General features: G+C 50.0%; 1 protein-coding gene across 2 annotated transcripts in view; it reads right to left on the bottom strand.

Moving 5' to 3' along the window:
- TSPAN32 (tetraspanin 32) overlaps positions 1 to 11,698 on the bottom strand; it is a 33,355-nt gene extending 21,657 nt beyond the window's left edge. Inside the window, exons 1-4 of one of the 2 annotated variants that reach the window (XM_052811845.1) lie at positions 11,354 to 11,428; positions 9,505 to 10,092; positions 9,204 to 9,318; positions 7,770 to 7,867 (exon numbers count right to left, since the gene is read on the bottom strand). In XM_052811845.1, coding sequence (XP_052667805.1) covers positions 7,770 to 7,867; positions 9,204 to 9,318; positions 9,505 to 9,753 — 462 coding nt within the window. In that variant the 5' untranslated portion in view covers positions 9,754 to 10,092; positions 11,354 to 11,428. Of the gene's footprint in view, positions 1 to 7,769; positions 7,868 to 9,203; positions 9,319 to 9,504; positions 10,093 to 11,353 lie in introns of both variants that reach the window. The other variant, XM_052811844.1, reaches the window with a different exon arrangement.
- Between the last annotated feature and the right edge of the window lie 2,357 nt (positions 11,699 to 14,055).

The following is a 14,055-nucleotide window of genomic DNA, read 5'->3' as shown; positions in this document are numbered from 1 at the left end:
AACACCATCGGGACGTATTTAATACGCTCGTTTGAGCAAGTTTAGTTGAAGTTAGAGCTAAACATCACCTTCTTTTAATATCCCTCACAATGCTTAACATACTTAAAAGAAATTAGGTGGATAATAATGTGATTCTCTGTCAGGAGCCCTCTAATTACACTGTGGCCATTTGAAGAGGTTGACCAAAAAAGCACCAGGCTTCCTGTGGAGCAGTTAACCTATTCTGCCCAAATTCCCCTTGGGGGCGGAAAGGAGAGAAAAACGTTGTATTTACAGTATGCTCCTCTTCTGTAGCAGGACTGTGCCCCAGAATAGCATCTCCTTACTAATGGGATTCAATCCCCTGCATTTAAAACTTGGCTATCAGTTTCAAAGAGGGGAAAACCCACACAGTCCATAAAGAAGCAAGTAACCAGGATGGAGAGCAACCTGCTCTGGAAAAGGAGCTGGACTTTACTCTGTTAGCAAGGCGGCAGCTGTACGGCCAAGCTGCCTTCCTTAAATCAGCACCATCCTAGTTAGACAAAAGGACAACAGAAATATAATCAAGGCCAGCAACTGACCCTGAAGTGTCTAAACAATAATGGCAACGACGCAGGAGGCAGCTTGACTTTTGTCTTCTTCCCTAGGCTTGCAGAGCTGGAAGTTACATGCGTTGTCTCTTTGTTTGAACAAATCTGGTCCAAAAAAACCCCCTGATATAAACAGCCCTTGCCTGTTGTGACAGCTGGACCAAAGGATCTTGTTCACATTAAAAAAAAAATTTTTAAAAAGGAAGAAAAAAAGTGCCTGTAAAGCATTCGAAGGCCAAACAGGCTCATCAAATATGAATCCACAGCTTAGGCTTGGAATGGCAAAAGATGATGAATAAGCACCAGTGGAAAATCATTGCACTTACAAGTTTTTCCGTGAAACTGTCCCTCTTCCAATGTGAAGTTACGTAGCAGGGGAAAATTACCCAATGGACTGCAGTTTATTTTGGTTTCTAATTTTTTTCTGTGAGTGTTTTAGTAGTATGATCTAGCTGAAATCACTTTAAAAAGATTAAAACTTTCATGAAAGTTTACCAAATTCAAGTGTAAGGAGAGGAAGAAGAGCATTGCTGCTACCAATTCTGCTTCACCAAAAAATTTTGCTTAAAAAGTATGGTTTAAAAGAAAAAAAAAAAGCTCCAAACTCCTCCATATGCAGCAAGAAAGGAAAATGTATTACTTCAAATCCCGGAAATGAATGTGAACATGCTAATAAACTGCCTTTTGCTGGTTCTTGTCCATCTGCTGCCTGTTGTGTTTCTCTGCTCACGGCAGGATGATGCCCTGCCCAGGGGCTTTGCTCTGGGAACAAGACTGCCATTGGCATTTCACCACTTTTTCAGGGCTGCCTTGTTTCAGGCTCTGCATCAGACACTGGGGAAAACCCTGGTATGGCTCTTACGAAAACCCTTGAATTATATATGTCTAGTCTCTCCTTTTCTTTTATTTTTTTGGCAGCTGCCTGGCCATATAGGTGGTGAGATCACTCGCTGCCTTGCCAGGAGCTGAAATGGGATAACAGAAGACCCTAAAGGAGATGAAAGGAAAGTCCGATCAAATGCTGACATGACAAGGGGGATACAAGTAGCGAAGATGGGGAAGAGCAAGAGCACGCAGGGTGCGATGCCATGGACCAAAGCACAGCACAACCAAGCCTGAACCCAGCCGGGGTGGGGAGTCCAACCCCTGCAGGTATGGAATAAATTGGCAGGGGGAGGAGGTGAGGTTACACGGACATTTCGGGTTGCTCCTCACTAGGACCAGACCCTGCATTTTGTACCTTCTCCAACAACTTCCCCCTCCAAACAAACAGCATAACAAAGTCAACGTTTTCACCAAAATCAAGCTCAAAGACAAGAAGAAAAGAGAAAATTATGGCAGATGACAAAACCAGCACTGATAACAATGTGAACGCTCTTCCACGCATCGTTCCAGTAAGGGTTTAATTGAGAGGACTCACCATGAACCTGGAGAGTGAGAACAACAGCGTACCAGCGGCACCACCCAGATTTCCCCCCCCACGCTCTACCTTCCTTCCCCCACCAGCTCCAGCACTTACAACATCTCTCTGGGGCCAGATACCCCAGCAGATTAAAATCCTCCTTCTCATCTTCCCTTCCTTGGCTCCACCCCACCTCTCAGTCCTTCACCTCCAGCATCAGCTCTCCCTTTATTTCTGTCTAGCTTCTCTGGGAATACCGAGACGCAGCCCCTTGGGAAGCTCCCCCTCCATCCAGCCGGTGCAGAGCAATTACATGGCTCCGAGAACATCTTATAAATGAATTATAGGCTGCTTTTTCCCTTCCCAGCCAAAAGGTTTTTGGAAGAGCAACTTTCTAATTACATTAGAAGACATTTGGAAGAAAAAAGAAAAAGGCAACGCACAGTTTGCATACAAAATGTGGAAGGGTCGAGGCTGGTTCACCATCTCCCAGACCCATGGAGCTCCTCGGAGCTGGCTGCCGGCTGCTGCCTGCTTCCTTTGCAGGAGGCAGCCACATCAGCCCTGCGGAGGGCTGTCACCGGCCAGACATCAATTACTCTTTTATGAATGACCTTGTTTCCATCCTTGCTGCAAGGAACAATTTGTCTTCAAGAGACTTGGCAGAATCTGCAGAAACAGTGTCTGTTGGCTGGTGTATATTTTAATTCACCATTCTGATGCTTCCCCTTCAGTTAAGGGGGTCTGCTTCGGACGAGGGAGGGATCCTTTAGCTCGGACTGGGTTCAGTAGCTCTGCCAAACCCCTGTGCTCCCAGGGAAGGAACCGACCTGTCCCCTGCTTGGCTCCAGCTGCTTTTTGGTGCTGCTGTGGCCAGTGCAAGGGCCAGCTCCCTGCCAGACCTCACAGCCTGCGGCGGGGAAGGGGGCAGCTAATTTCATAGAATCATAGAATCATTTGGGTTGGAAAAGACCCTTAAGATCATCGAGTCCAACCGTAAACCTAACACTGTCAAGTCCACCACTAAACCATGTCCCTAAGCACCACGTCTACATGTCTTTTAAATACCCCCAGGGATGGTGACTCAACCGCTTCCGTGGGCAGCCTGTTGCAGTGCTTGATAACCCTTTCCGTAAAGAAATTTTTCCTAATATCCAATCTAAACCTCCCCTGGTGCAACTTGAGGCTGTTTCCTCTTGTCCTATCGCTTGTTACTTGGGAGAAGAGACCGACCCCCAGCTCGCTGCAACCTCCTTTCAGGCAGTTGTAGAGAGCGATAAGGTCTACCCTCAGCCTCCTTTTCTCTGGACTAAACCACTCCAGTTCCCTCAGTCGCTCCTCTTAAGTCTTGTTGACACTGTGATTTCAAATTTTATATAAATGATTCTACAGGCATCATTATATCATGCTTCATAAAGCAACTTAGAGGTGTTGGTATAAAAAGATAAACCTGGTAACTAACCTACTCAGTTTAAAAAAAAAAAAAAATTTTAAAACCCAACCAAAAAACCTATCACAGACTGAATTTACTGAATTTCAAACTGAGGGGAAGGTTTGGTGTTTGGGGTTTGGGGTTTTTTTGCTGTTAACTTCACTGAAGAAAGGATTTTACCCATCATCTTTAAGCAGTTTCCCCCCCTCCTGTTCAAAGACTGAAATTACTTAATTTCTAAGTAAGTTGCTCTAAGGATGCAGTTCAGCTTTTATGACAGTTATACTTGTGTGATTCACAGAGAAATCACAATGCATCTGTCAGGTTGCATTCCTCTCTCCCTGACCCAGTTCATCTAAAAGCACACAATGTCTTTGCCTTTCCACATAGCAAACATGAGCCAGTGATCTCAGTCCGAAGGAGGAATCCGTCCTCGGCTCCAGCTGAGCACATCGGCTTTGCCCGTGCCTGCTCCCCAAGGAGCACCAGCGCAGGGATGCCTCGCTCAGGAGTGCTGCACCACGAAGGAGAGCATGGGAGACAGATTCATTGCGAAAGCGAGATGCTGAAGTACGCTGCGGTGTTATCAAGGACCCTCTGCACACTTGCCTACAATGATCCACCTGGGAACAGTAAAGCAAACAGCCTGTGCTGCGTGCTGGCCCTACTGGCACATCACTCTCGGTGAAAAACTGGGTTATATCAGGCATTCACTAAGGCTTTTTTACCACAGAAATTGTTTGGAACGGGTGCTTGGAACAGCTGCTCCATCCTGAACACAAATTTTGCTCTACACAAGTGTTTTTTAGGCTGGAAAGTTCAGGTGTAAGAATTTCAGCTGGGATATTCTGGTTGGCATGTTGCTCCCTGCTTTTTTTTCTGTCCCCTCTCTCTGTCTGACCAGATAACAGCACACGGTGCCTTAAACCCCACTGGAGCCAGAGTCTTTCCTTTGTAAAAGCAGTACAAGCAAAACTGCAGTTTTCCTTCCTTCTCCTCCCCTTCAATAGCGACGTGCCCTTCAGGGGCTGTGAGAACTGCAGGATGTTTACATTCAGGATTGACTGCATGACGGACCACGGATCACCAAAAAGCAAGGTTTGCCAGAACTGGAGGACAGTCAATAAACCTGTCACTACTCTCCCTGTTTAAGAGGAGCTTTGGGGATAATAGTCTAGGATTTTAGAACATAACTTTTTATCCTTAAGTTCTGAGTTACTCTCTAGAAACCAGCTTCCTCGCAAGCATCATTGGATGCACGGTAGCATCTGTCCGGTCTGGTGATGCTGCTAATGCAGCTACAAGATGAGCTCCTGAGATACATGTGCTTTAAGCAATTTGACCTGTTCTGGTTTCTAACCACTGTACACCCATTATTGTAATTAGGACAGCACCAGTAAGGCCTGCAAAGACTGAGACCCCTCCTCTGTATACACACAAAGCTCCAGATAACCAGGCAGGGTGAGCATTTATAATTTAAATAGACCAAAAAAAAAAAAAAAAAAAGCCAGTAGGGAAACTGAGGCACGAGAAGGAGATGGGATCCACCCAAGAGGTCAGTGACCAGGGCAATGCTCCTCTAAGCCTGTCTGCATCCTGGCTAGCATTTCCCCAGGGTAGCTGGTTTACCAGGCGGCATTGCGGTGGATTAGCCACATTGATGCAGACAGCTCTCCGAGCATGGCTTGGTTGCCTATACAGCCACAGATGTCAGGCACCAATACTCTGGTGTCTTCCCTGTTTGATTAAAGAGTGAATTAAATGGTCTTCTAAACAAGACACACGTTTTGCAGGAGAGGAAAAGTCCTTTAAAATCAATAGTGGGGGAAAGTGAAAAATCCTCTCTATTAACAAGTAGAAAAAAGCTACAAGCCGGGGGGGGGGGGGGGCTGAACACTTCTGCGAGCTACAGCCCAGCGGGGATCAGGACGTGACACGGACACCAAGTTTCAGAGCCCCACAGGGCTGAACCCCACTCCTGCCTGCGATGACATGTTGTGGGTTGGACTAGACGATCTTTGGCGGTCCCTTCCAACCCCAATTATTCTATGGCTCTGTGACTTCTCCCCGCAGCCGTCGGGGGCTGCCTCTCCCTGCCTGCATTTCTTGCTTGCAGATCAGAGATTCAATAGGAGCCTCGGGAGGGGGTAGGAACCGGTGAGAACACAAGCAGGGGGCTGGCCCTTGCTGTAAGATCCTGACAGGTAGAGCGGGGAGGAGCGGCAATTCATAGGAACAAGCAAAGCTCCCCGATGTGATCGAAGATGCCGGTGAGCTGCCCGAACCAAGAGAGGCAGAGCAGAAGGTTGCTGGTGACCGGCTCCGGGCTACTTCCCAGCTTCCCCCCGGTGCGGCGAGGGGGCTGCTCCCTCCCCCAGCGCCTTTCCCCCCGCACCTCCCGGTGCCGAGCGCCCGGGCCCGGCGGGGAGCGGGGAGCGGGGAGCGGGGGCTCGGCGGGCCCGCGGCCCCCTCCAGCGGCGGAGGCGCGGCCGGGCCGGGCCGGGCCGGCGCGGCGGCCCCTCGGTGGGCTGCCAGCTGTGCCCCTCTGCCCTCGCAGCCCGCCCGGCGGGCCCCCTCCCGCTGCCGGAGAGGGCGGAAAGGGAGCTCAAAGGCACCCAAGGGGCACCCCGCTGTCTCCCGCTGAGAGCAGAGTGGGAGGCCTCGTTGCCACGGCCGCGGGGGAAGGCACCTCGCACCCTTCCTCCTCTTCCCGCAAGGGGGTGATACCCTGTCTTCGCTGCAGTGGTAGCATCAGAGAGCCGAAAGGAAGACGGCCGCCTCCCCCAGAGGCCCCACACCGTGAATCGCTAAAGCAAAGCGAACAGGGCACGCTGGGAGCCGCAAAGGTCAAGAGCTGGTTTGGGGTTTCTGCCAGCCGGAGGTTTCTGCGGTGGCCAGGGCTTGGCTGTGTTACACCAAACCAGCCGGGCTGGGCGAGTCGATGGGTGGCGAGAGGAAAGGACCTGCCGGTCCTCTCCCCCCCAGCAAGGGGAAGGGAGAGCAGCGGCGGGTGGCCCTCAGAGCAGGACAGCAACTCTGGAGTTTGCTGGGTATGTTTTTTCTTTAACTATCCCCTCAGGAAATGGCTGTAATTTTAACAGCCTGTTTTACCTAGCGGCACGTCCCAAACCATAACGCACAGAGAGTGAGGCAACCAAAGAAACATTATCAGAAGTTCAGCTATATTTTCAGGCAGCCGTGACAATCTCCACTAGTCTGTACATACCCATCTGTTGTTTTAGATGCAGTAATTGCAGGCGCACCTTAAAGTATACTTCAGCAAAAGAGAGGGGATTTATACATACTCTGCTAGCAGTATTCAGGGGAACTGTGTCACTCGGGCCCCTTTGAGCATCTTAGAGGAAGACTGCTTATTGAGAAGGTGAAAACATTCACTTCAGTAGCTGCTTTGCACTAAGTTTTAAGGTGTCACCTTCTGATTTCTGCCATCGGTATCATTTTCCCCAATTACATCGGTCACATAAATCTCTTTAAAGCTAGTTTACATATGACAGCAACACAGCTGTGAACCGCTGTGAACAGCTTCATGCACAGCAACCTACCTGTTAACTCCTGCCCCTCACATAGCATGGGCAAACATGCAGTGAGAAGTGCTTTTCTGCTCATCCCTCCAGCCCGAGGCTGGACACTGCTCCGTTCAGACTAAGCCCTGTGTGCAGGCTGTGTTTTTAAATGGAGCAGAGCTCACAGTCCAGTTTACTAATGCTGGCATGGTCCGGGCCCAAACAGGCACTTCACTGTGGGTGATGGAGAGGAGAAAGGTGGCATTTCAGCTCCTGTACTACCCCTCTACCTTCTCCTTGGAGGCTGAAACTGAGGGCCCAGCCCAAAGCCCCCATGCCTGCTGCCATGCTTTGTACACCCCACACCACCACTGCAGTGGATGTTTGCAGCGAGGTGGGAAGGAGGGGAGGTAGCTTTGCTGTCACAAGTTAGAGGAACAACATGGGACTTGAATTCTTGCTCAAAATTGCACTGCTAACGTTTCCCCATGCAAACCACGCGTTGTCTTGGTGAGAAAAAATACGCTGGGAATCGTCATCACTGCAGTTGCTTTGGCAGATAAGCACCTCCCTTTGACCCCGCTCCGAAAGCAGTGCACACAGCACCCTGGCAAAAGAAACAAGGTGCGGAAGGATGCAGTCCTCAGCTGGAGGAGATCTGCAGGGTCATGCCTTTTACAAAAATGTCCCCTTGCAGCACAGGGTGGAGCAACCGGGCATCCTCCCCCAGGTGTGCATGCTCCCGGGCACAAGGCAAAACAGCCCCCAGCACCACATTTTAAGGGTACCAGCCCAAGGTTACAAAAAGCCCCTCCCAGCCAGGCCCTCCCGATACGTACCATGGCGGTGAGGCACTGTGATTCCCGCACCGTGGCGGCAGAGCTCAGCAGGGCTGCGAGGATCAGGGTCATGCTGAGGCAGATCCCAAAGTAGAAAGCTGGAAGGAAGTCAGACATGGGAGCTGCGGTCAGACACCAAGACTTTAGGGCTAACAGAGGCCTGGTCTGATGCTTTCACCCACAGAAGGGCCAAAAAGTGCATTTTGGAGAGCTGGTCCAAGAGAACCAGGTTGCAGAACTCAAAATGTTTTATAATTTGTTCAATACCCCCCATCTGCCTATGCTTTGCTCATCCGGCGGGGCTGTAAACCTCCAAGCGGTTCCCACAGCTCCAGCAGAGTGAAGCACCCTAAAAGGGTGGCAGTCCACCCAACAGACCGCAAGCTGTCAATTATTTTGGCACTTAGATAAGGATCCCCCCGAACGGGGGGTGCTGATGCACAGCAGCTGTCCCACGGCCCCTATCAGCACTTTGTGTGACGCTAATCTGGTGCAACACTCGCCCTCCGGTTTCCTCCTCGCTAAGGCAGGGTCACAGCCGGTACCCCGGGGCAGGGCTCAGGGACCACAGCGCTGCGAAGGGCTTTGCAACCCTCACTCAGGGCTAACCGTGCAAAGCGTTCATGCTTGCAAGCAAAGCGAGTAGAAGCATCGCTCTAGAGGGGGGGCTGGGAAGGGAGAGCCTGCAAGGCTGGATTCAGTGCCAATCTATATAGCCCCTGGTGTGTGTAGGAGAGGAGGAGGGCTGTACCTTAGCTTTGCACTAACATAGTTTCTACACCTGCCTTGTTAAACTGAAATTGAGAACCAGGATCTAGAGAGGGCAAGAACATGTTTAAGTCCAGAGTATAGCTTGGGAGAAGCAGCAGATGTGAGTGCAGCAGAGGCGAGCAGAGTATTTTAGTATCTGGGTTGTTATCTCTTTGCTCTAGCCTTGTACCCGAGACTCAGTTTATATTTCTGCCTTGTGTAGGGGAAAAAAGCCCCCACATTTCCTCCCAAACCAGGTGATTCCATGCCTTTCTCCCCCCAGCCTCAATTTTCTATGCTTTGCTTCAACTCTTCTAACAGTGCCTCTCCCCACACTCCCAGGGCCCTTACAGCCCTGCTGCGCTTTTAGGTCCGTCTGTGGCCGAGTTCCCCCCGAGCTTTCACCGCACCACAGGGAAAGGATGGGGATGTGGTGACTAGAGGGACAGGAACAAACACAGCAGCACCTGAACACCCTGGGCTCCCACAGCACCCTTTGGTGCCAGGCGTGCGGATCTGATACAGAAAAAAAGTGCCTGTGGGACTGTGTTAGTCCTAATGCCTCCTCCAAAAGCCAGTCCCTGCCTCCTCCTGTGATACCTCTGCATTTCCTTCAATTTCTGTAGGGGATTTTGCAGCTCCTGGGTTCACCAAAGGTCTCACTGGGATGCGACCGTGACGTACCTGTGTGGTGGATGACCCTGTAGGAGCTGCTCTCCAGGGAGATGTTGCTGATCAGGGTGAAATGGAGCCCGTAGTGGGTGACTGTGCTCAGCGTGGCAATGGACAACCCCAGCAGCTGGAAAAGAAAGTTTTTAGAAAGGGATTTACAACACAGCAGCTCCTGCTGAGCGCACATGAAGCTTTGAGGCATATCTGGATACTCCTGAGCCCCACGCAGATGCAGACAGACTGATCATTCGAAGACTGCTGCATGTACCCCAAAATGCACATAGAAGGACAAACCCCAGACACTTAAACATACTAAAGCTCTTTTTCTCTCTTGCATGAGTGCTGTGACACCGCACAGCCCGCAGTCTCTTGGCCAGTGTCCGTGGATGAAAATCCCACCATGAGAAGAAAACCCAGAGGATCGATGCTCTTGCGGCACACCCATGCAGTCCCACCCCGCTCTGCAGAGTATGCACGTGCAGTTACGAGGGCTGCCGGCTTCAGTAGTGGTTTTGGGCAGGGATGATGTTCTCTGCTTTGCTCTTTGGAATTCTAGTCCCATTGCCTGCTATTGGCTATATTTCCTGTTGTAGAGTGCAAAGAGCTGAGTCTTGTATTACTCTAAGTAACCCGTGCTGGTTTCTGTCTCTGCAACATGCTGCTAGGCCCTCTGTGTTTCTGTACCATCCCTGAGAGCCCTGGTATGCCTAAGGGATGGGGTGACGACCAGCACGTTACTCTCCGTGTTGCCCAGAGCAAGTCCAGGTGATGGAAAGGGAACATTTCTGATGGCACCTGGCTCCAGGGCAGGGCTCCTAGCAGCATGACTGGTGGCAAAGCTGGGATGGAGGCTCCAACAGCGGGACAGTTAAAAAACAGTTCCAACTCTAGTGTGATGAACCTGGAAAATACAAGATGTGAGGCCACTCCTAGCTCCTAAGATAATGTTTCATCATTTTGTGCGTTTACAATACGGAAACACAAGGGAGCTATCCCTGTGTCAAATGTGACGGTCTGGTGTCAACAAAATCCCTACTGTATGCCATTTTCTGTTAGCTTTTGCTGGAGACTTAGTTTCAGAGACTAAATACATCCAAACTGTAGCATTTTCTCCTTATAAATAACCTAACTTGTGGCATCTACTGATCCTTCGTGCTGTGCATTACTGCATATCTCAACCCACACCCAGCAAAATGCTAAGTGCAACACTGGTTAGCTCAGATTTCTGAGAAACACCAGTCTAAAATCCTCCCAACAGCAATAACGTGAATCTAGCCATCCCCAGTGGCTGTGCCTTAACATCTCCTCTGAACATGTTTGGTACCAATCCTCCTTTGATTTCCACGAAATAATATAGTTTGTTATTTGGAAGAGAGAACAACATATAGCCACTACAGCCAATGGTCTTGAAATCTGAAATTTATAGTTTGTCCAAATTTCAACATGTGGCCCAAAATAAGATATTACCTTTAATTACACTCTTTCCAAGCCACCAACCCTCTTTGAACTAAATAAGCTTGCAAGTTTTGATGAAGTGAAAAGGCAACAAGCACATGTAACTCGAAAAAATCCAGGAGAAGCATTCCCCAGTTTCCACCATTTCCCATCAGCTCTAACAGCAGATGTCAAGAAGCTCCCCTTGAATTTGCTTCAAAAGCTGATAAAAAGGATCCCTAGAATTGCTTTCGCTTTGTGGTGCAGATCCACAGGTCTCTCACATATACTTCCATTGAAGCCTTGCGGTTTCATATCCTCACTGATCCCACCTGCGGCCGACCACCCTCTCAGCAACAAGCGTGACTGCAGCAGGTCCATCCTCCCTCTTTTGCTCCAAGGAGAGAGCAGCAAATATCTTTTTGCTGAAAACCACCCATTCTGCTGGCAGCAACTTTTCCTTTCTCCTTCAAGGCAGCTGCCGGGTTGTGAAAGAACTGCAGCGGCGTGACAGCCCAGAGAAACCAGAAGTCTATCAGCGGAGCGAGGGCGATGTTTGCAGACAGCGATAACCACCCAGGGCGCAACGATAACTCGGGCAGTTGGCTTTGCTTGCCCTCCGCCCGTGAAAAACAGAACGTGGGAAAACCCGACCCTCTCCGCGTGGGGACGGGAAAGGCAAGGGTTACCTCAATTCTGCAGAGATCCCCCCAAACCTGCCTGCTCACCATGACACAGAGGCTGGTCACCAGCAGCTGGCACTTGGTGGTCCTTATCCCGCACCTCAGTCCCATGGCTGCTTGTCCCCAGAGAGAGCTGGCGGTTGGTCCCTCCAGCTCTTGATAAAGCCTGGGTTTCCACCAAAGGGAGGCATGGCCACAGCAGGGCCTCTCGGGAAGTGTAGTCCCCACCACGTGCCGATGCACCTCCTCCTGCCCGATTATTAAATCCCATTTAGAGCAGCCGCCTTCTGCCTGGGCTCTTGGTGGGCTGCCATCAGCTCCGACACACAGCCAGCTGGGAAAGGAGGAAAGGCATACAGAAAAACAGCCTTCCATGGAGTTCAGAGCAAAGGTCCTTAAAAAAACTTTTGAAACTGTTCAAGATACAGTATCAAAATACCCTGGTTTTTGCTTTCACTGGGACGCAGTTTTGCTTAATGAACATTGTCACTAGCTTTTTTTTTTTTTTAAATCTGCATAAATAGTGCCTTGGGAAAAAGTTTAGGAAAATGTTATTTAGAAAAAAATAACCTGCTGTTTAAAGAAGACATCAAAAACCCCCAAACAGGTCTGCATAAGAGTCTTCCCTCCCCACTTAAAAACCACCACATGGCAATAACCTTTGGCTGAGACTCTATTAAAACTTCTATTTGCAGATGAGGGAAAAAAATCCTTTTGGTAGTACTTTATTCAGGAAGATGGCTATACATAAATATAACTCCCTGCTCAGGAGACCCTGACTGTCCATGGACATTTTGACTCTGTCCCTTCCCCTCTGAAGACCCATGGACTCACGGCTACAGAAGACTCGGGTGACTTCTGGTCTTCAAAACCATCTGCCTGCTGGATGCATATTCCCCGAAAGTAAATTGCAAAGAAGCCTCAAGAACAATCTGGCCAAAAGGAGACTGAATGACTGGGGGCCTTAAGTTTCGGAGCTAGACTGGCAGAAAAGAGCTGAAACAGAATAATGGAAAACAGTCACACTCTCCTCAGGTGGCAAAGAAAGCGGGGGAAAAGGTAAAACCATCCCGCATCAGTAACTGTAGCTACAGGAAACTGACAAAGAAGGAGGAGGAGGGGAGTGAAAAAAGGAAGGAAGATGTATTTTGGAGAGCAAAGAGAAGCAAGAGAAAGTGAGTTGCACAAAGGCAGGGGAAAGCATGTCATGATCTTCTGACTACATTGCTAGCTTTCTTGTAAGCTTTCTTGCAAAACATCTTGGTTGCAACTTCCAGAGACACCAATGAGAGCAGCCACAGCCATTTCTGAAAACAGGTGTCCCCCATGGCTTGTGGGTTCCTGCCCTGATGGGACTCCCTGATGCCCAATGGAGACACTGGTGTACCTGTGTGCACACAGAGACCTTCCTACTCCAGCCACCAGCTGGAAACCACCTGAGAAAGACTGACAGATGGACAGCAGGGAAGGAGAGTGGTGGTGAGAGGATTACAGAGAGAGGGCAACAGGCTGGGGAGGCAACTGATGCCCAGCCACAAACATCCAGGAGCAGGAATGAGACACCATCCACAGCAGTGCATCCCTGGGGACTGGAGTACAGCTGCAAGGTGACCATGTCCGCATGGTGCCCACCACAGGCCGGGTGGGCAAAGTACCTTATAAAACACTGGGGTGGAGTTAGGACTGCGTCCAAACGCAGAGCTGGTAGCACCCATCACTTCTTCTGGCGCTACGGGACAGACGGTTGTGTTGTCACCGGCATTTTCAAGGGGATTGACCACCAAAGGGGCACGGGTATAAAGGCAGCAGGGTTGGTCCACAGGTGGAGTTACAGGTTCAGTCTGGAAGGGTTGCAAGAAGGTATGAAGCACAGCTCTGTGTGTAAAACCAGCTACAGAAGCCCGACCAAGAGCAATGGTGAGTTAAAAGCGAGGGTGCAGCCGTGGTGCACACCAGGAGCACACCTGGAGCCTGGCTCACAGCAAAGGGACATGAGAACAACCGGGCTGCCCATCTTCCATTTTCCCCTAGACCCCACTTTCCTTCCCCAGCCCTAAAGGCACGCTACTGGAGACCTGTGCAAAGCCAGATCTCACACTAGAGGTCCCCACAGGCCAGCAGAAACCCTTCCCGAAGGCCTGGGGGATTCAAGTGGGCTTTCTGAAGGGGATAGATGGGCAGTTCCCGTCCCAGTTCCCCAAAAGTCTCCTCTGTCCATGCAGGAGCCTCACACCTCATTACAGGACCACCTGAGAGGTCACAAAATCATCATCTACACCCCTTGGAGGTGCTCCTAGCCTCTCCACAAAAGATGCTCTACCTGCTTGTCTCCAGCCATAAAAACAGGCACCTTCACTACTTCAGCAAGCTCTCAAAGCAGGTCTGTAACTTTAAACACCTGGGTTTAAACAGATGTTTCCTCTGGTTTGGTTGCAAAAGCCTGTTCCTGGGTAGTTTGCCCATGTCCTCCGATGCTTCAGATGCTTTCTCCCACCTCCAGCACTCGGCACTCTGCCTTTGTGCCTGCTCCCTCAATTACCTGCTCCAGCGCTGCGCTGGATTTGGGGGTGGAGGCATTTTCTGCTGTTTCTCTTTCCTCCCTCTTACACTTTATCCCATATAGGTACGGCTGGAAAGATTTCTCTTTGGGGCAGAACACGTGTGAATTTCTAACAGCAAAAAATAATAAAGAGCAAAAGAAGTTACTCCCTCCTCCCCCACAGAAAGTCATTTGGCACATGCAAGGG

Source organism: Harpia harpyja, chromosome 16 (assembly GCF_026419915.1).
Source record: "Harpia harpyja isolate bHarHar1 chromosome 16, bHarHar1 primary haplotype, whole genome shotgun sequence".
Lineage (NCBI taxonomy): Eukaryota > Metazoa > Chordata > Aves > Accipitriformes > Accipitridae > Harpia > Harpia harpyja.
The sequence above is the reverse complement of the archived record's forward strand: the minus strand, read 5'-3'. Positions and strand labels throughout refer to the sequence as shown.